At 39.8% G+C, this 20,225-nt stretch overlaps 1 protein-coding gene across 1 annotated transcript in view; it reads right to left on the reverse strand.

The window, feature by feature from the left end:
• KIF17 (kinesin family member 17) overlaps nucleotides 1–18,432 on the reverse strand; it is a 34,756-nt gene extending 16,324 nt beyond the window's left edge. The window contains exons 1-8 of the mRNA XM_070935212.1: nucleotides 18,202–18,432; nucleotides 16,977–17,123; nucleotides 15,281–15,382; nucleotides 13,338–13,527; nucleotides 11,803–12,255; nucleotides 6,243–6,352; nucleotides 4,940–5,102; nucleotides 1,331–1,413 (exon numbers count right to left, since the gene is read on the reverse strand). Of these exons, the coding sequence (XP_070791313.1) occupies nucleotides 1,331–1,413; nucleotides 4,940–5,102; nucleotides 6,243–6,352; nucleotides 11,803–12,255; nucleotides 13,338–13,527; nucleotides 15,281–15,382; nucleotides 16,977–17,123; nucleotides 18,202–18,432 (1,479 nt within the window). The remainder of the gene's footprint in view (nucleotides 1–1,330; nucleotides 1,414–4,939; nucleotides 5,103–6,242; nucleotides 6,353–11,802; nucleotides 12,256–13,337; nucleotides 13,528–15,280; nucleotides 15,383–16,976; nucleotides 17,124–18,201) is intronic.
• Nucleotides 18,433–20,225: the final 1,793 nt, after the last annotated feature.

The raw sequence follows: 20,225 nt of genomic DNA on the forward strand, positions 1-20,225 counted from the left end.
TGAATATCTTATGCATCAGTGGAGTGGACTTCGACACTTTCAGTCAAAGAATCATACAATTTACTACTGAAGGCACAAAAACCACAGAAAGACTGGAATTTTTTTCACAGTTGGAAAGAATATAGCAAAGCTAGCCCTTGGGTACAATATTATGGCTGTCCAAATTTACGCTCTAATGATGCAGAAGAAAAAATGGTTAATGGATTTTATAGTCAAGTCCAACCTGAAATAGACTTGTAAGCAAGATGTGCTGCTCGTGGTTGGAGACTACAATGCCAAAGTTAGAAACTAACTAACTAAGAGAAAAACCTAGTTGAACTATATGCTTACATACAGAAGTGATGGAGGAGAATAACTTATTACTTTCTGCAGATCAAAGGATGCTAATATTCAATAGCTTTCAAATAACCAAAATGATGCCTATGCATTGATATTCCCAAACTACCCCAAAATCAAATTGCCAATATTATTATTAATACAAGGATTGGGTTTGCCATGTCAAGATGAGGAATATGCTTAGCAAAATAGGGAGTGCCAGAATATTTCACTGTCCTCATGTGAAATCTAGACACGGGACAGGAAACCACAGCCAAGACAGACCATGTTAAAACAAAGATTCCATATTGGCAAAACAGTTAGTAAAGACTGTATTATTTGGTTATTTATTCAACCTATGTGCTGAATATATATTAAAGGTATTGGTGGAAAATGTGCACAGTTTAAAGCCTGGAGAAAGAAACAACAATAACTTGTTTACTGTGCTGATGGCTCTACTCCAAGAGCAGAAAATAAAAATCATCTACAAGCTCTAGTAATTAAAGTAGAGGAGTCCAGGAAGAAATTACTATGATTAAATATAAAAAAGATCAAAATAATGACAGCAGGTACTGCCACCATCCTTAGAACTGACAAAGAAAGATACTGAAGTGATGGGCAGCTTCTTATCTTTAAGACCAACTGTCAACATCAAGAAATCAGTAGCTAATTAATACTAGTTTAATGCAATAATTTAGCATTGTTGGATGTAGTTTTGAGAAAACTCTCCAATTCTGCTGGCAGTTATGACATAGAACTCTGAGGAAATTTTTCTTGTAAAATAATATGAATTGTAAAAAAAAAAGTAATTCTTATATACAGTAAATGCATTCTAAGATTACCCTCAAATTAGAAAACCCATTTTTTCTCTCCTCAAAGAACGCAGTATTGCTAAATCTACTCCATCTGACTTAAAAGCATTTTGTGAACATTCTGGTATTGATGACATAAAAATAATTCCACTTCTCCTTTCCTGTTTTATAATGAGGACATAGAGTTCCATCTGGCAGAATACCTTAGCTAATAATTCAGTATCTGCAGCAGGGATGAGGGGTGAAGGAGCTTGGTCAGAAAGAGCTTCAGCTGACTCTGCCATTTCTAGAACAAACAGGAGGTGGAGATAAAATAAGAAGACATTAGGAGAAAGATCTGTTAACATTTTGCGGTTGGAATTGATTTGAGAGAGGCATTTTTTAAAGGCAGCTAAGCTTCCTGAAGGGCTAGGCCAGTGATTGTTAACCTTTTCAGCACTGAGTGCCGAAACTGGAACGCACATGCGCCAGAGCACCGGAAACCAGAAGAGAGCAGCTGACCAGTGCGCATGCTTGCAGTGGCCACCTGCTGTTCCGGGTTCCATCACGAGCATTCATGCCAGACAGCTAGTTCAGCACGCATGTGTACTGGCTAGCTGCTATCTTCTGGGTTCCAGCGCACGCATGCTGGAAGAGAGCAGCTGGCCAGTGCTCATACATGCCAGACAAGCATCCACGCAACAGAACCCGGAAGAGCAGTGGCAACGGCGCGCATGCCCACAGAGAGGGCTCTGTGTGTCACCTCTGGCACACGTGCCATAGGTTCGCCATCATAGGGCTAGGCAAACACTTTGGGCCCCCTCACTGCTTTGAGGTCTCTATGAAGAGACAGATGGTGATGCTGTTTAACAACTCTCACTGATTCACTAGATCATCTTTCCAGAGTCTATCCTGGTTATATCCAGGTGACTTTTAGACATTGTAATATGCTTTATATGAGTGCTTTTGATTAAAGTTTGGGAGCTTCAACCACCTAAAGAGCAGCACTTCCATCTTGTTTAGCTTATTTGCTCAGTCTAAGGTGTGTCAAATTTTTTATTTTTATTTTTTAAAATTTTTTATTATTAAATATAAACAAAAATATAAAGACAATACAAAGACAAACAAAACCCCCACCACCTACAAAACCCACACAACATTCTACATATATACTTTTTGTCATCAACAGAATATATAGTGTTCTACTTTATATATTAATGAAAAAATAGTATTAGATTCTTAATTCAAATACTTGGAATTGTCAAAGTGGTCCGTCAAATTTTTTAGCTTTCAATCTCCAAACATTAAGGATGCTCAAAAGCTTGGACATGCCTTGGGGATTTTAAAGATAGTTTAATTACTTTAATATAATTTAGATGTGCTTGATAAATAACTACATAAATATCATAACTTTTAACATTTTGTTTCATTTATGTGCAGTCTAATTTAATATATAACTCCTGCAAGACATCAGTTGCCATAGATTCTCTAAGATTGAGGCTAAAAATTAAAGGCATAGCTGGTGCTATTTAGGCATCAGCACTTCACTCTGAATGGTCTTGATTCACAAGATCCCAGTAGTAAAAGAAGTAAAAAAATTAACTGGAGCAACTGGTTACTCCAAAAACTGCACTGTTCATCTCTTCCAAAAGCCAAAGCAAGAAAACCCCCACTGGATCTCCCCAGAACACTGTTTAAAATCCGAGGAAGGGCATTGGGCTTACTGCTCCACAGAGTCAGCTAGCCACCTTCCTGTTGGCAGGGAGAATGTTCCCCAGCTGGCAAAGGCAGTACTCAGCAGTTAGCAGATGGCAACCGCAATAAGTAAAAACAAGAAGGCGGCAGCATAATCTGCTTCTGCAATATCACAGGGAATCTACTTGGGGGCTGCAACACACATATGCATAAGCTTACCATTCATTGCCCAAGATAAAGAGTTTTGCCATGCCTCAAGACAACATTGGCCCTATCAATTTTCTCTGGCACTTTTGAACAGATATTAAAATGTCAGACATGGAATTTTCTGCTGTTACATTTATTAAATCTAAGAAGAGACTATACCGTCTACTAGGATCACTTTCTGGAATCTAAGTAATCTTATATTCTTCCAGTTGGTCTGGAGGAAGTGTGCATATTGTTCTACTTGCATAAAATATTCTTCAATTTTAATACTTTGCTTAATGTATTATGGTTTTTGCTAGTCATGAAGAAGGCAAAGTCTCTCTCTCTCTCTCTCTTTCTCTCTCTCTCTCTCTCTCTCTCTCTCTCTCTCTCTCTCTCTCTCTCTCTCTCTCTCTCAGACACACACACACCACCAAAAAAATCTCTAATTTCCTGGAATGTTCAATGTTATCCAGCAGATCCTCTGTCATTAAAATCCCGAGAAGCTGTCACCTTGCAGTCCCTTCTGGCCCCTTTAAAATTTTCCTTGGGTGTCTTGATTTGTGATTAGGATTTTCAATATGACTACGATGATGATGATGATACTTAAGTCTAGCAGCCTTTTGTCATCTCTAATGACAATACATGATAGAATGTTTATTAAAGTTTTGCCTTGGATGTATTTTTATTGTCTCAGGCTGAATGGGACAAGGTATAGACAGCTGAGTTTCTGCTTCATTATCCTTCTCATTCTCCGTTATTTTCCTGTTCATCTCAGGACAATTCTCTAGCTTCCTCTGTCCATTGACAGATGAGTAGCTGACACCCATTTACTGATCTTACAGTAAAACAGTTACAAATTTTCATTTCATAATATTCATAGGATGCAAGAGAAGCTCAACAGAAGACACTGTGACTTTATTTATATCCGTTTCGGGTGTTTCAATGTAAAATTACTATAGTATAGAATTACTATAATATAGTATAGAAACTATAGTTTCTTGATAGGTGTTCTCAGTTCCTCTCTCCATCCCTGAATTTAGTCCACAGCAGTGATGTTCAGGCTGCCTGAGGTTTTCATGCTCTTCTTGTGTTTTGTTCCATCACAAGATTCTTCACTGGCTCCCTACATGAGTCAGAGTCTAGTTCAAACTATGGATGCTTACAATCAGACTGCCCCCTTCCCTCATTCATAAATCTGTATTTGTCTGCCTTGTTTTCTCCTGCTAGTTCTTTGTGTTCCCTGGGGGCAAGGTTGTCTTTTACTTTGCCATTCCAGGATTGCAATCTCTAGGCTCTGGGATTTCAGGTCGCAAGCCTGAAAATCTAGAAATCAACTCTATCCTTGTCTTCATCTCACTGAATGTGATGGTTTTTAAAGACCCTTTTCATTTGACTAGTGGATTAGCATGGAGCTTGGTTATTTTTCCCTACTCAGAGTAATATGAGTACTTTCCAGGTTATTGTTAGTTTTATATTAATCATGGATGCACACATGTTCTGGAATACTTTGGGACATTATTTTAATATATACGGTTGTTGCATTTGTTTTAGTTCTAAATATTGATTTTACTAGTTTGGTTGTTAGATTATGAACTCATTTTAATGGTTGAAATTTTGTAACTACCCGTGTTTTCCCAAAAATAAGACCCTGTCTTATATTTTTTTTGAACCCTGAAATAAGCACTTGGCCTTATTGCCATGCGCTCAAAAGCCCAATTGGGCTTATTATCAGGGGATGTCTTATTTTGGGGGAAACGGGGTATTTTATTTTTCTTTGGATTGGTACTGTGCCTTGATCAAGGCATGTAATAAATAATTATGCATATTTTCTAACTAAGAACTATTTACATTTTTAATTATGATATAATAATTGTTATAATCAGACTACATTCTGCAACCAGAATCAAGTTTTGGATTCCTACCTTACCTACAGAACCTTTCACATGTACCTGTTCCACTTGTATCCACTTCTTTCCTGACACTTCCTTCCAAAGTGTGGAACTTCAGATCATAAGCATTCCTCAAGGCACTGATATCTTCCTCGAGCCGGAAACGAGACTCTTGTTCAGCTTCATATTCCGCCTTCAGCTGGGCCAGCTTCTCCTCATACTCCTGAAAATGTCAGGAAAATCAGCCAAGGCAATCTATTGTAATACATCTTTGAACCACCCAGAGTTGCTTTGCAGAAAGAGATGGGTGGCGTATACTGTAAATTTAATTAAAATAAATAATTAAAAAAACCCTCTAAACTACCTTATCTTCTAGGGCAGGGGTGTCAAACTCACATCATGGTGGCATCACATGATGTATTGGGACTTTTCCCTCCTTCACTAAACCAGGCGTGGGTGTGGCCAGCGCATGACGCATCCGGCACATGTGCTGGGAGTTTGACAGCACTGTTCTAGGGAATATTTGTGACTGACAGGGACTTTAAATCTTTTAGGAAAAGAACAGGAATTATAGGCTTGCATTACAATTTATTTAGTGGGGGCTGAATTGCAGAGGGTTTTATAGAAACTCAATTTTGTGGCCTTGGCAGATGCTGTTTTGGCTAACCTAGAAAGCTAAGTGGGATTAGCCCTCGTTAATTTTGGATGGAAACCACTTTGATTTTCCAGGGCTATAAATTATAAGTTATTTCTGGAAAGCTAGCATCAGTCAATGTCCACAGATAGTTAACAATGCCTTAATTATGTTAAAACAGTAAAAAAAATAAACAGTGAACAATCTTTCAGAAGCCCCTTCTTTCTTGGTTGTGCCTGTTGTTTTCTCAAAATGCCACATCTTGAAGTTCACAAACAAAAACAGATAGCTGAGATCTAAAGGACAATTGTTTTCAGAGATAATGCCATCTTCAGAAAATATTTCCCAGGGAAATTTATTAACACCATCATTTTTATCTTTAGGCTCCCCCCCAAAATGAGAAACTCGTCAAGTAGCAGCATCTTTTTTTCAGGCTCATGTAGAAGCCTCATGCACATCCACACCCACACCCCTCTTTAATGGATCAATTTGAAATATGTGTTTTCAAAGGGAAAGAGCCTCATGATTCAGCTTCCCTGTTGGGTGATTTTGTTATTCCCTAAAAGTCAGTTAACATGCTATCTGTACTAGGAAACCTCTATGGCTCTCAATCTGCCATGCTGGCTAGGGTTTATGTGTGAATTAACCTATCTGGAAGATCAGATTATGGAAAACTTCAGCGTAGAATTTCCTTCCTGTACCAGTGTTCAGAGGACATGGCCAACTTACTTCTCGGATTAGTTGCTTCTCTTTCTCAACATCTGGCTGGAACTCAGGAGCAAGTTCTAGCTTGTCCTCAGGTTGAACAGCCTCAGGAGGTAACAAGTGAGGACATTCCACTAAGGAAGGAAGGAAATACTGTAACTAAAAAGCAGTATGTTTTAGAGGCTTATCCATACTGCAGGATAAGGAGCAACCCTTCAGTTGCTCCTCTCCTGTGCTCATGCTGGCTTGACATTGAGACACTTGGGCAACAGTTTGTAAGGAATTCAGCCAGAATGGCAAGTTGCTATGTCCTCCTACTCCATAATTCTTCCACTGCTCTTCCATCCCACTTTTCTGTTTCAGGAAAGCAATTACCAATCAATTTATGATACTTCCTGATCCTGAGAGCACGTCTTCTAGGACATATTTACAGTATATTTATATATGTCTACCATTGAATTGAATAGTGAGAATTAAAAGCATTGAAGTGTACCAGTGGTGGGTTCCTCCCGGTTCGGTCCGGTTTGGCCGAGCCAGTAGCGGTGACGATATGACGTCACCGAACCATTTCTCCCCCTCCGCCCTCCCACCCCCCCACCCTCCCCACGTTATTCTTACTTTTTATTTGGTCCCACCCCCAATCTATTGCTGCCTCCTGAGTCCCAACTGATGACTAGAGGGAAAAAAACTGTTTAAATTCTTGCCGTGGGGCTTCAAAGGGCCGTCTTACAGCTGATCAGTGTTAAAAGCAAACAAATGAGTCGGGTCGTAAGTGCGAGAACTGGTTGTAAGTGCAAGGACCTTCCAGAAATGACTCTGACCAGCTAGCCACGCCCACCTAGTCACATGACCTCCAAGCCACATCCACAAAATAAGCCATGCCCACAGAACCGGTAGTAAAAAAATTTAGAACCCACCCCTGAAGTGTACATATGTGTAAGCACAACAATCAATGAAAATTAAAATGCCTTTTTATTGCCCTGTTGTTGTCTTTATGTTTTCTAGAGTTTTACAGCTATCAGGATTACTGTAATAGTACAATGGTTATAACACTTAACTTTTAATTGGCTGGTTGTTTGAAACTCGGCAGAAATTTGCTTTAAGCAAACATTTCATTTTTTCCCCATGAGCTACAGTGAATTTTTTAAAAAGAATGAAATGATGTACTCATGAATTCATGCTACATGAATCCAGCTCATGAGCATGGGAGCAAGATAACCCAAAGAAAAATAGTAAGTTTATTTTTAGGTTTCTGCTGAGTTTTGACCTAATGACTTTCTATTCAGAAGGCAAGGATTCTAACCTTTGTGCTGTTATAACATTCCTGGTAAAAGTAACTCTAGAAGATATTAGAGATCATTGTAATCCCTGATTCAGTTCAGAGGGCATTCTTAATTTTGTTAATTACCGTATTTTCCGGCGTATAAGACAACTGGGCGTATAAGACGACCCCCTACTTTTCCTGTTAAAATATAGGGTTTGGGCTATACTCACCGTATAAGACTACCCCTCTTCCAACGCACAACAAATAAAAATTAAAAAACATCAGATTTGATTTCAATATGGTAATTTTAATTCAAACGCTTATGACATGCAGGTACTTAGCAGGAAGACTGTCACTTATAAACATAAGGCTATTTGTCATCAAACATGTAAACATAAAACAGTGCAATTGGATTAAACTTTTCCTAATTCACTCTAAAGCTGAAAGGAAGGATAAGACAATAAACTCATGGGAGCTGCCATGCTGTTTGTTTTCTAAGCTGTCCACCAAACTGGAACTGATAATGATAGGAGGAAGATAACAATAGAGAGCCAGTGCCCGGCAAGTCCCTGGCGAGTCAGCAATGCCCATCATAACTGCAAGCTATTTTTACAGGTTTTGCTGGCGTGACAATTTCCCTTTAAAAGCCTTCAAAATCCTCCTGTTCGTCATCTGATATCATAAGTACATCAATGACATCTTGTGATACATTTGTAAGGCAGTCATCGTATGGATCTAATTCCGTATCAGATGGTGTGGTCTCAGCTTTAGCTTCCTCTTCATCTTGCCACAAGTAGTCGTCCTCCATACCATCTAATGAATTTGTTATGCCACACTTCTTGAAAAGCTTGATTACTGTTTCTGCATCAATATCATTCCAGGCTTTTATGACAAACTTGCACAAAACATCCAACTGTGGAGCACGCATGTTTCCTCTTTTTGTGAATGACTTTTCGCCGCTAACCATCTATTCATTCCACTGTTCTCGAATGCGATCTTTAAATGGCTTGTTTAGGCACACATCCAGTGGCTGTACCAACGATGTCAATCCTGCAGGAATAACTGCCGCATCTGTGTTTATTCTTGCAAATCTTTGCTTGGTGCTGGGAGTTAAATGAGCCCTGAACATATCCCACACCAGTAGACTACGTTTTTGAATAAGTCCACTTGGTCGCCTGCTCCATACATTATCAAGCCATAGCTTTACCCCTTCTTCATCCATCCAGCCTTTTTCATTCACATGTACAAAACAACCAACAGGGAACTTGAGTTTCGGCATTGTTTTTCTTTTAAAAATAATCACTGGTCTCAGTTTGGAGCCATCAGCTGTGCATGCTAGTACCACTGTAAAACTGGACTTCTCATGTCCTGTTGTTTTAATTAAAATTGTTTTTTCACCTTTCGGATGGACAGTTTTATTTCCAACCATATCAAAATTCATTGGAGTTTCATCCATATTTCCGATACTACTTAACGCTTTATTGTGCTGTTGTATTACATATCGATGGAAACTATTTACTTTGGCATCAAGATCTGCAGGTAATTTTTGTGCAATTTTTGTCTTTTGCCTCAGTACCATATTATGCCTTTCCAAGAATCCAGGATACAGTGGCCTTAAATCTGTTGCTGTGATCTGGGTTAGATTTGGCCCACTGAAGTGCAAACAGACGTATTTTATTTCGAGTCACTACATAACCGTTTTGGCGATGCTCATTCACCATGTCTGCTACATGTTTTTCGAGTTCTGGCCAATGTGGGGTGCCTCTTCTTAATGCTCTTTAATGCTTTTTCATTTGCTTTCCAGTCCCGAACCATCTTTTCTGTTACTCTATATTGTCTTGTAGCAGCACAGTTATTATGTTCCATGGCAAAGTTTACAATTTTAAGTTTGAAACTGGCTTCATATTTCTTTCTTCTTGCTGGTGGAGCCAGGATGGGGTCTTGACTGTTAGCCATTTGTATACTGTACTGTATGTACTGGTGCTGTACTATATGAACTGGTACAGATACCTACAAGCCAGGCTGCCCATCTGTCAAGGTAACGGGCCACGTGTAGCGGCAAGAGGGCTATTTCGTACCAGGTTTTTTTCCTGTCACACAGCTATTGGCAGGGCTATTACATACAGCTCCTTCGGTCAGTCTGCCTTGCATTTATGGGCGGTCGGCTTCAGCTCCAGGCGCCTGGAAAAGCCATGGCAGCAGATCCCTCTTGGGCCAGTCGACCTTGTAATTGACAGGGATCGGTCGACTAGGCGACAAGCGCCATGATGTGTGCTCCCTTCGAGCCGGTCTGCCTTGCATCAGAGTAACAGTGGAATTGACGGCACGGGCCTGCGAGAGGGGGCACCCAACTTCATGGCACCCACGACAGGGGGGCTTCCTGGGTGACTGCCTGCCTTGTGTTGACGGGGACAAAGTAAAAAAAAAAATGGTGTGGGCGCCAATTTCAAGTGCCAGGGCACCCCCGGTAGGACAGCTCTTCGAGCTACTCGGCCTTCCCTTAGCGGCTATAGCCCCAGGGAATAACGGCAGTTGAGGCAGGAGCGCCCCTTTCGGGCTGGTCTGCCTGGTTACAGGAGACAATTTGGTGACAGCGACGGCGCCATAGCAGTCGCACAAGGGGGTTTTTCCCTTGTAAACAGCCTACCAGGCTGGCTGTTTACTGATTATGCAGCGGTTACGCGTGTGCACTAGTACAGCCTCAGAGGCTATATTTCACTGGTGGGACGGTTACCGCCTTTCTCTTAAAGCTGCCCAAAGACAACACAGGGAGCGGGCTTATCCCCTTTGAGCACTGGCGGCTTTCCTCTGGAGAGCCAGGCTCTCTGGCAATGACTAGAGATGGTAGTAGCTGCTCTTACCGCCTCCATCAGTCTGTCAAGGTAGATATCGTAGGCTTATACCCGGCGTATAATCATATGTTAAAAAGTCGTCTTATATGCCGGAAAATACGGTAATCAATGAGCTGCTGGAGTTATCTTGTAAGAAAGTAGAATGGCAAGGAGCATTCAAAATACTATGTGGGAAAATGGAGTATTTTAAAACTGCAGGGGGGAAAAATCCCACTTCAAGAGGTCAAATTTGTAATGGGAGGAGATAGTATAGACTAGAGTGACATTGCTTGGTGTTGACTTAAGAAATGGTTGCTGGTCCATTCTGGCAACCAGGTAATCACACAGTGCAGAAATGGTCCTGGCAGCAAGCTTATTCTACTAATTATTTTATAATGATTGAAACTACCATCACTTCTAAGAGTTGGATACTGTCCACATTAACTCCTGATAGATGAACTTTCAACATTTTGTTTCTCTCATTATTTTAGCGTGGGAAATATATGGTTGTATTTAGCTATGACAGGCAATCTAAATTTTGTAACCACAATTTGAAGAAAAAACATGATTTCCCAGAATTTATAATACAAGAACTGAATTTCTGGGAAAATGCCATTTTCTCCCCACCATTTTAAGAAACTATTAAAAGTATCTATGCATCATGGAAAAATAGTTTGCCAGCATTAAGGCCATCTAAGAAAAAAGTTAGCAAACATCCTTTTGGAAGTTTATTAGATTCCCCAAAGTATGTTAAAGAAGAAATTAGCTATTATCCTTTCCATGCTTAAGATGCAATAAACACAAAGGAACTCTAGTACACGTTAAGATTACCCTCACTGGGAATTTTTTATTGGTTAGATGTTATTACTAGGGTGAACTACAGTATTTTCTTGGGAAAAAGTTAAAGTTGAAACAAGCTAAAGGATTACTGAACTGTATTCCAAAAATTGGGATTTATCAATGTATAAAGATCTTTGGATAAATTGTGCCTGGATATCAGTGTAAAAAGTACTACGTTTGTGTAGCAGATTCTAAATGTTGGTTCAATGAAATTTGTTGAATTAGCTTTGTGTTGTTAGAGTGGCAAGATCAGGATAATATCATTTGATTTGATCTTTTCCTTGGAAATAAATAAGAAAGTATACCCAGTGTTCTTATTCCTTTACAAACATTTTCCATTTTGTTCCTCTGGAGCCCTTGCATCTCTAGTCATTGAATGCAACTTGTGTGAACATATTCTTAATTTTTCCTTTCACTTGTGAGACAAATAATGGGAAAGTGGGTGGTGCCCCCCCTTTATAATAATGCTATGACTGTCATTATTGAAGCAGATAAACTCTTTTTCAAGCAAACGACCCAAGGAACTAATGCAATTGAGGGGTCCTTGGTACTCTCTGAGCCTGATTCCTTTTTTGTTTCATTATCCAAACTAAGCGATATCATCAGTATTTTAAAGCAATTGTACCATCCCCATCTAAATGGGCCCTACCTTGCAAGTTATTCAGGTTCATCTGCTGAGCCAAGATAGCTTTCAAATGCTTGATCTCCTCCTGGTACTCCCTCAGGAGAGCATCTTTAGGATCTTCATTGATGCGAGGCTTGTTGCGGATATTTTTGGCTCGGTGGGCATAGCGCAAACTGCTAAGAGTCTCATCATAATTGTTGTCAGCTGGAGACAAGCATGCCACCATAAGTGTCTTGGTGTTACCTCCAAGAGAGTCCTGCAGCACCCGAGTCAGTTTGGAGTCTCGGTAAGGGATATGCCTACATCTTCCATCTGCCAGGGCTGAAATCACATTGCCAAGTGCTGAGAGAGACAGGTTGATTTTGGTGGCCTCTTTGAGGCGCTCACCAACAGCTCCAGTTTTGGACTGCCTCTCACTCCCGGCAAGGTCTACCAGATTGAGCTTTGAAGCCCTCAGATGATCTTGACCTCTCTCATCTGCATAAAAAGAATGAATCTGGGTTGATCAAAGTTCTTGAAAGAGAAAGTAACTCTTAAATTGTACATTATAGCTTTAGCAACCTGACATTCCTCAGGCTACCTGGGATTGTATCTCCCAGACTTCCCAGCTAATAAGGTTATTAGCTCATCTATTACAATCCAATCTCATCCAACAGGTGTCAGATTCAGAAAAGCTGCTCTAAAATTTGAGGAATGTGTATTTCCAGTGATAAGAAAATTATTTCTGTTCATTTCAGGTGTCAGAAAGCACATTTTCAGGCATTTCAAAAACTGAACCATGTGGATCACATCTACTCAAGAATAAAAACACATGATAATAAAGTGATGAAGTGCTCGAATGGACTAGCCCACTCCATTCCTCTATTACAATGTTCCTCTACATTAAAATGTATAAGGGAAATGTTTTTATTTTTTATTTATTTATTTTAAACATTTATATGGCTGTCCAACTCAACCAATGTGACTCTGGGAAGTATAGAACAAAAATGAGCATTAAACAAGATTTTTTAAAAAGTTACATATCATTAAAAATAACTCAGATGTGTGAAATGGCAAACTGAGCAGCTTGTGCTTCAAAAAGTTAAGTTAAAATATGATTTTGTTTCCTTGGTAACACACATCAGCCAAAGTGATTTTGATTTAGTATTACATGTGAATTATGTTTCTGCTAGTTGTTCAACAAACTATGATTAAAATGAATTTTGCCTTAACTATGTGAAACAAATGATAACCTGACTAGGAATAAATGACATGAAGCAGCTATGCACAATCATCTATGATAGTATCAGAGAACCAGGAGCATGATTTTAAGATTTGTAATCAATAATCTCCATAAAGATTTCATATGTTCCACTATGCAATATCCTTATAGGTAGCTGTTACTGCTTAGAAGAAAATGGTCTTGTGGCAGCCCAACCTTTATACAACTTCCACAGATCAATTGTGGAGCAATTAAATTTTCTTTTGATTCTTCTCTCCCTGATTCACCAACAGTGATCCAGAACTCTGCTTTATGCAATCCCAATCCACCTCCTTACCCATCTACATTTCATTTTTACCTACAACGTAGATTTCCATATTGATGGTGAAGATAGAATGGGAACGGGAGGAGTCCTTGTTCATCAAGGTATAGCCCACCGCACGATTTTTCCAGCCTGTCTCCATGATGCGCTCGCACTGGGTGATACTATGTACTGTGTGCTGTGAAAGACCCTTCACATACACCCCTTTCTCTGGATGCTCTTTCAGCTGCAAGGAGGGTCAACAATTACAATGAAGACTGCAGAGAACTGTATAGACTAAGAAGTGGCCAGAAGCTGTTTTGTCAAGTTTTAGGGCAGTAATCAGGTGTTCAGGCAACTGGATATTTTGGATCCAGAATACAATAAGCACAAAGTGAATAAAGGGATTTAGGTTTTATTATTAGCTCAAGCATAACATAAAAAAGCACATATACCAAGCAAGGTGATATTCAACTCTCTTATAAGCTACCAGGAGCTCCAGCAGAGATATTCCAAGAGTGTCCAGTTTTCACAATACCACACTACTGGGTTTCATGTGGAAACCAACAACAAACAAACAACAACTCCTCCAAAGCTTGGCACTTTGACTTCATGGCCTTGCTATGGTCGGGAGACTGCAGGACCTGCCCGGGACATGATTCTGGGATGGGAATTGAATGTCTGAGATTTTCAAGGTGGGAAAAGCTTTGAAGCTATCTCTTCACCTTCGTTCAGTCAGCAAGAGTGAAAAACAAACAGGCTAGCTCAAAATGAGCTCTGCATTTTTAGACTATTTTTTTTTTAGGAAGGAGAAATCAAAGCAAGTCACCAAACTCATCAAAATAACAGTGGTCTTCCACACTGCCACTAGAGGCTCAAGGAGTAGGAAGGAAGATCTTGAATATACAATACAGTATAGTATAATGGTGCTTTATTGCTAAATGAATGCCCTGCTACTGAATATCCGAAGGGATAAATTCTCCTTTCTTATATAAGTTTATTAAATCGTTTAAAAACAAAGGCAAAAACTAATACAACTAATATCATGTAAGGAAAAGAAAAAGAAATCAAGGAAAGTGCAAGAAAGAAAGAAAAAGTAAAAGAAAAATAGAAAAAAGACACAAAAAAGTGGTTTCTGATCTTTTTTACAGCTGTTACAAGTACAATTGTAGTTTTATCTCTTTCTCTAAGTTACATCATGACTCTTCTTTCAATATCTCATCTAATCATCTAAATCCGTGATGGCGAATCTATGGAACATGTGCCACAGATTGCATACAGTGCCCTCTCTGTGGTCATGTGAGCTGTCGCCCCAGTTCAGCTCTGGTGCGCATGCGCACACGGCTCCCACCAGCCAGCTAATCATCGGGTCTCTGCGTGCATAGGGCACATCCACGGGGCTGCACACACATTACATTTTGGGGGTTCAGGTGCACGCATGCACATTCATGGGTGCGCACACATGCTTTGGGCACTCGGTCCGGAAAAGGTTAGCCATAACTGATTTTAATTATAAGTTCATTTTTTTTCTATTTTACACAAAAGTCTATAAGGGGTTTCTAGTCAGCAATAAACATAGATATTGTCGTTTCTCTAACCAACATGTCAATTTGTCCATATCAGCAAGTTGTTTTATCTTCACTAACCATTTCCGCATTCTAGGAAAACATACATCGACATAGATACCGAGAAATCTGGTCTATCTTGATTTTAACTGATGGGGAGAGATATCAGAACCCAGAATGTTCAAGAATTTGTCCCTTCAGAACAGAGAAATTGATCACCCTGATATATATTGCTTAATTCAATGTGTTACTTATTTGCCTAACCTGTCTGATCTTTGATTTCATGTCACTAATAATTTTTTTATTGTATAACATACATTCTTGACATAGTTTCTTTTGCTCATACTGAATTGTCAGAGCTTAAATTTCTGGCATTGTTGGGTTGTTTGACTTACTTCATACTAAGTTCTTGCCCTGTTAGTCTGTTGTCCTCACCTCCAGTTTCTGCTTGGTGTTTGGACCCAGGAGGTCTCTGATTTCTTCATTATAGATCTCCAGGTAAGAGGCTCTCACCAAAAACTTGGTGTTTTCTGCACACTATAAAAAAATAAAAGGAAAAAAATATTTCTTAGATTTCCAGTCTGAGAATTTATTTGGTAGGGGCAGGGGGATTTATTTCCCATAGGTCCATAGGTTGATCCTATTTTAATAACATCTGAAACTGTTGTACTCCAACTATCTACAACTATGCACGCAGGATATCAAGAAAACGGCTTATAAATACACAATTATTAATACTACTTTCTTATTTATTCATGACTTATTCCAGTATTGCCAGGGTAACATACATTACTGTTACCTTCTAAAATATGTTAGCTCACACTGGGTGTGTGTGCATGTTTGGAAAAAATATTTTAAAGGAATCTTCAAAACTGTTGATATAGTTTGAACTCCCAATGTCTAATATAAAATCAGAATGTCTTCATTAATATGTTCTATCAAAATATACTGTAGGGAGGAAGTTCATTTATTAGAGCTCTTACCTTTTGCTATCATTGAAAAGATATCCTCATACCTTTAGTCACCATTTACTTCTAGAATTTTAATTACTTATTTTGTGTAGTGAATTGTGTAGTGCAACCCTAGTCCAAGGTGACTGAGGCAGAAAATCTAATTTCAAAGAAAAGGTATAAATAAAAGAGTAAAAAAATGATTTGGAAATGCACAAAAATATATTGGAAGAATATTTTTAATAAGTTGAAGCTCATCCACCATCTCTCAAGATGTAGTCCTTAAAATTTTGAAAATAAAAAAGAATAGCACCCACTGAGAATAAAATATGGAATACATGTCAGATAACAACATCTAAAGAGGATATTTCATGTGAACTAACATGGAGCAAAACCTTTCAGGAAGGTTTCTTATACACAAATACAAGAGCATGGTATAACATTCTTTGTTAGTTCTCTTTCAATAAGACCCGTACAAACGTCAGAAGTTACAGCTAAAATTGCTTGTTGAAGTGTATCATCATACAATGATTATTATTGTTGAAGTGTTTCATCATACAATGATTATTAGGGTTTGAGATTTATTTCTAATTTATGTTATCACAAATATCACTCAACATATTATATTAGTTATTATACATATACAAACACACTCTTATGTGTGTGTTATGTGTACAAACACAAACACATAATGCCACTGTTGACTTTAGGAGAATTGTATTATATCTGAGCCTTCTCTGTTGCATGAATGAGTTCAGTCATATTTGAGCAGAGTTATATGAATATCACTAGGGAACATCACTAATAAATAATAGTCTCTTTTATAAAAAGGAATTATATTAAATGTTACTAAATCTAACTTATGCTTGTGCTGTTCAGGAGCTCTCTTTAATGTTTCTGCAGTGAAAGACTGGTAACACCTATCTGTAAGAGAGCAGGTGGACTGGTTGGTCTATTAGATAGAATCTCAATATTATGCAGTGATGGAAATCGGCATACCCACGAGAAAATAAGAGCACATCAACCCACAGCAGCTAAACTATAATGGCTGAGATAAGACAGTTTCTTAATGAGGCATACAAAGTTGTTGAATTGGAGTTTCTGGAAGAAGAAACACAGAAGAGTCAGTTGTCTAAACGACAACTAGATACACTTTTGTACATTTTTTATCAGTGATATACCTGCACACTCTCAAACAAATGTTCAAAGGCTCTGGGAATGATACCCTTCTGGGAAGGTGGATCCAGAATCCCTTGCATGGTAAAGGATTTCCCACTGCCTGTCTGCCCATAGGCAAAAATGGTCCCATTATAGCCTTCTGTAACTCCCTGAAAAAGAAGAAATCGATCAATCAGAATAACAATAAACAATTTGGACTTGTGTGTTTCTATCTCAGTATCTGTCCTGTCTTACTGGATCCTCTTTCTAGCAACCTCATCAGACACATAATTGCTTGACTAAACTTGTCCTAGAGCAGTGTTTCTCAATCTCAGCGAGTTTAAGACTTGTGGACTTCAATCCCCAGAATTCCCCAGCCAGCTGTCTGGGGAATTCTGGGAGTTGAAGTCCACAGGTCTTAAACTCGCTGAGGTTGAGAAACACTGTCATAGAGTTTCAGCAGCCTCTTCTTATAGAGACAGAAATGGAATCTGAAAACATAAATTGAGAGGTCAACATTGAGGTCCATTATCTAAGCATCTTTGGACAGGTGTTTCAACAAAAATAAAGATGCAAATTAATAGGAAAATTATTCAGTGGCTTCCAGAAATATATCACCTAATTTCATGTAAATTCTACAACTGACAAATTTTAAACAAGCAGAATAGCATAGCTTACTCCAACCTGGAACTAGAATTCTCATTATCCTCAACAAGATTGGACAAAATTCTATATCGGAGTAAGAGGTGAAAGAACGAGAAAGTGTGAGGGAAAATAAACCTGATAATCTACGGGGGTAAAGAAGTAACATTTGCAGTCATATTTCTATCTGGGAACAGAAATTAAAGGGGACTATTTGTAAGTATTCATGTCCAAGGGTTTTTTTCTTGGAGATGACTGGGTAGGAGTTAACTGAGTTTAGGAGTTTATGTGACACAATTGATCAGGGAAAGTCAGTTTAACCTAAAACAAGCTAGGGACCATTTTAATTGAAAACTTTAACACAGTTGATTGGTTATCCCATTCTTGGCATAGTCAAGTATATTGTGCAGAACTAGACATAATGTAATTTCTGAACCATAGGTATAACTTAAAATGTTGGGTGTTCCCAGCCAACCTTAACCATATTGATCCAATTTAAATCATATTAATCCAGCCACAATTTACCATGATTTGCCTATACTTGCAATATTTATGTACTGTAATTAATTTGTTTGACACCAACATCATCTGATCACTTTCACTCACCTCTATCACTGGGTAGGCAATTTCATTGTAGATCTGTTCCGTATTGTGGTTCAAGTAATATGCCCCATCAAAAGTAAATTGTTTGGGAGGATCATCTTCAGCTGTAGGGTTCTGGATGAAGCACTGACCACGGGCACTGTCCATATTAATTACTACCTTGCAGCCAAGCTGTTTTTCACGTTCATTCAAAGGGCGGCAACGCACAATCACTTTCACTGCTTCTGAGGCCATGGCAAAAACTCATCAACTCTGGCTTGTTGGGGTGTGTGTGTGTGTGTGTGTGTGTGTGTGTGTGTACGCACGCACTAGGTCAAATTAATTCTGGAGCATGAAGTTCCTACTCACTTCTGTGGATGTCAGGAGCAAAGTGATAAAAGAGGCAAGTTATAGGCAGCTGTTGTATTCAGATATAACTGGCCTTGGAATCTGGCTCATTTTGCCTGGCAGTGTAAGAATTGGAAAACAAATACTCCCTTATGGGTACAGTCAATGCAAAGAGATGTGCCTGAACAAGATTGGAAAAGGCAATGACCTTTCTAGAAAGAAGGGAGAACCAACATCAATTTAAAAATGTCAAGGATGGGGAAAAAACACCCCAAAGGCAATGTTGGGCCTGGATGGTAAAGGGGAATCCGAATTAAAGCGGCAGTTGATTTTCCGTGGTCTTGCTGTGAGAGAGGTAGTGATATGCTACAGCAGAATGTTCCAGGTTTCCATCTCCCACTAGGCTGTGAATTTGTACAGGTTCTGGGGACAGTTTTCTATGGGACACACCTAGAACCCACTTATGACCTCACAATACCTCCTAGAGGCATAGAAGGCCAAGCAGTGGAAGGGAGGCATCCAGCAAATGATCTCTGCTTGTTTCATCCAAGGCTTTGATGTTGTAGCAGTGAAAGGAATACAGGGCCCCTCCACCGCTCTGACTGCAGCTGATTCAAAAATGGGCTTTCAGGCTCAGAAACCATGTAGCTTTGCTGCCCCCCGCCCCCCAAAGAGACCTCAATGTTATTAGGGACTCTGAATTATGCCTGCATGGAAAGAGCACAGGGTTTCAACAGGGTAGCTGGCAAGAAATTAGGCACTTTTCCTGATCAGTTTGACCCTAAGGATCACTAAGCACTGTGTCTCAGAAACAGGAATGTGGGAAGATGCATTAAGTCAAGTACAGTCCCATCTCAAGCCTGGTGCAATAGACCTAGCTCTTCCATCAGCCGCTGCTCTTTGGCAGGATATCAAAACAGATAAATGGCAGTGGAAAGAATAAAACACCCCTTCGGAGTGCCACCTTGACTTTGGCAATCTGTGGTCAGAGAGTGAATGGAGAAGCTTTGGAGCAGTGTCAGAAAAATGGCATGAGACAAACACACAAAAGGGAACTATGCTAAGACATGTTCCAGTACCAAAGAAGTGCCTGGAAAGGTATTTCTGTTTTGCATGTAGGGCAGAGGGTTGGTGGCTTAAAAACCACTTCACCTCTATTAACCTGGGATGAACTGGGGGGGGGAGGGGGAAAGCAGAGACTACAACCTATTTATTATTTGAATGAAAAGGGGCAGAATGATGGATGAATGGATGAATGGGGAAGTTGAGGAAAGTTTAGCGAGTGCAACAGAGGTGCCCCTCGAAGTAGGAAGCGCAGGGAAGCAATGTTCCCTTTTAGAAGCGGGCAGAGCTTGCCATGCAAAAAACCTGCTGGCTGGTGTGGGGGGGAGGTGAGAGAGAAAATGGGGCAGTGAAGGAGAGCAACACCCAGGGCGCGGCCTCTGTCCCCGGACCTTCCTTCCTCGTGCCCGCCTCTCACCGTCCCTTCCAGGCGGGTCCTGGCTTGCCCGCCTGCACCCTTGCCCGGCGCCACCGACTTCCAGCTTCTATTTGCAGGTTGCGGGGTTGCTGACGGCAGCGTCCCCGTTGCCTAGGATACTAGGGAGCATCGCTTCTATCCCTGGGGCTGATCAGCGGGGCAACGGGCGGGGAATGTCGCGCAATTACTCTGCTGGTTCTGGGGAGGAAAAACAAAGTCT

This window comes from Pituophis catenifer, unplaced genomic scaffold, assembly GCF_029215685.1.
Source record: "Pituophis catenifer annectens isolate HBS135680 unplaced genomic scaffold, rPitCat1.0.hap2 SCAF_2, whole genome shotgun sequence".
In the NCBI taxonomy this organism is placed as follows: domain Eukaryota; kingdom Metazoa; phylum Chordata; class Lepidosauria; order Squamata; family Colubridae; genus Pituophis; species Pituophis catenifer.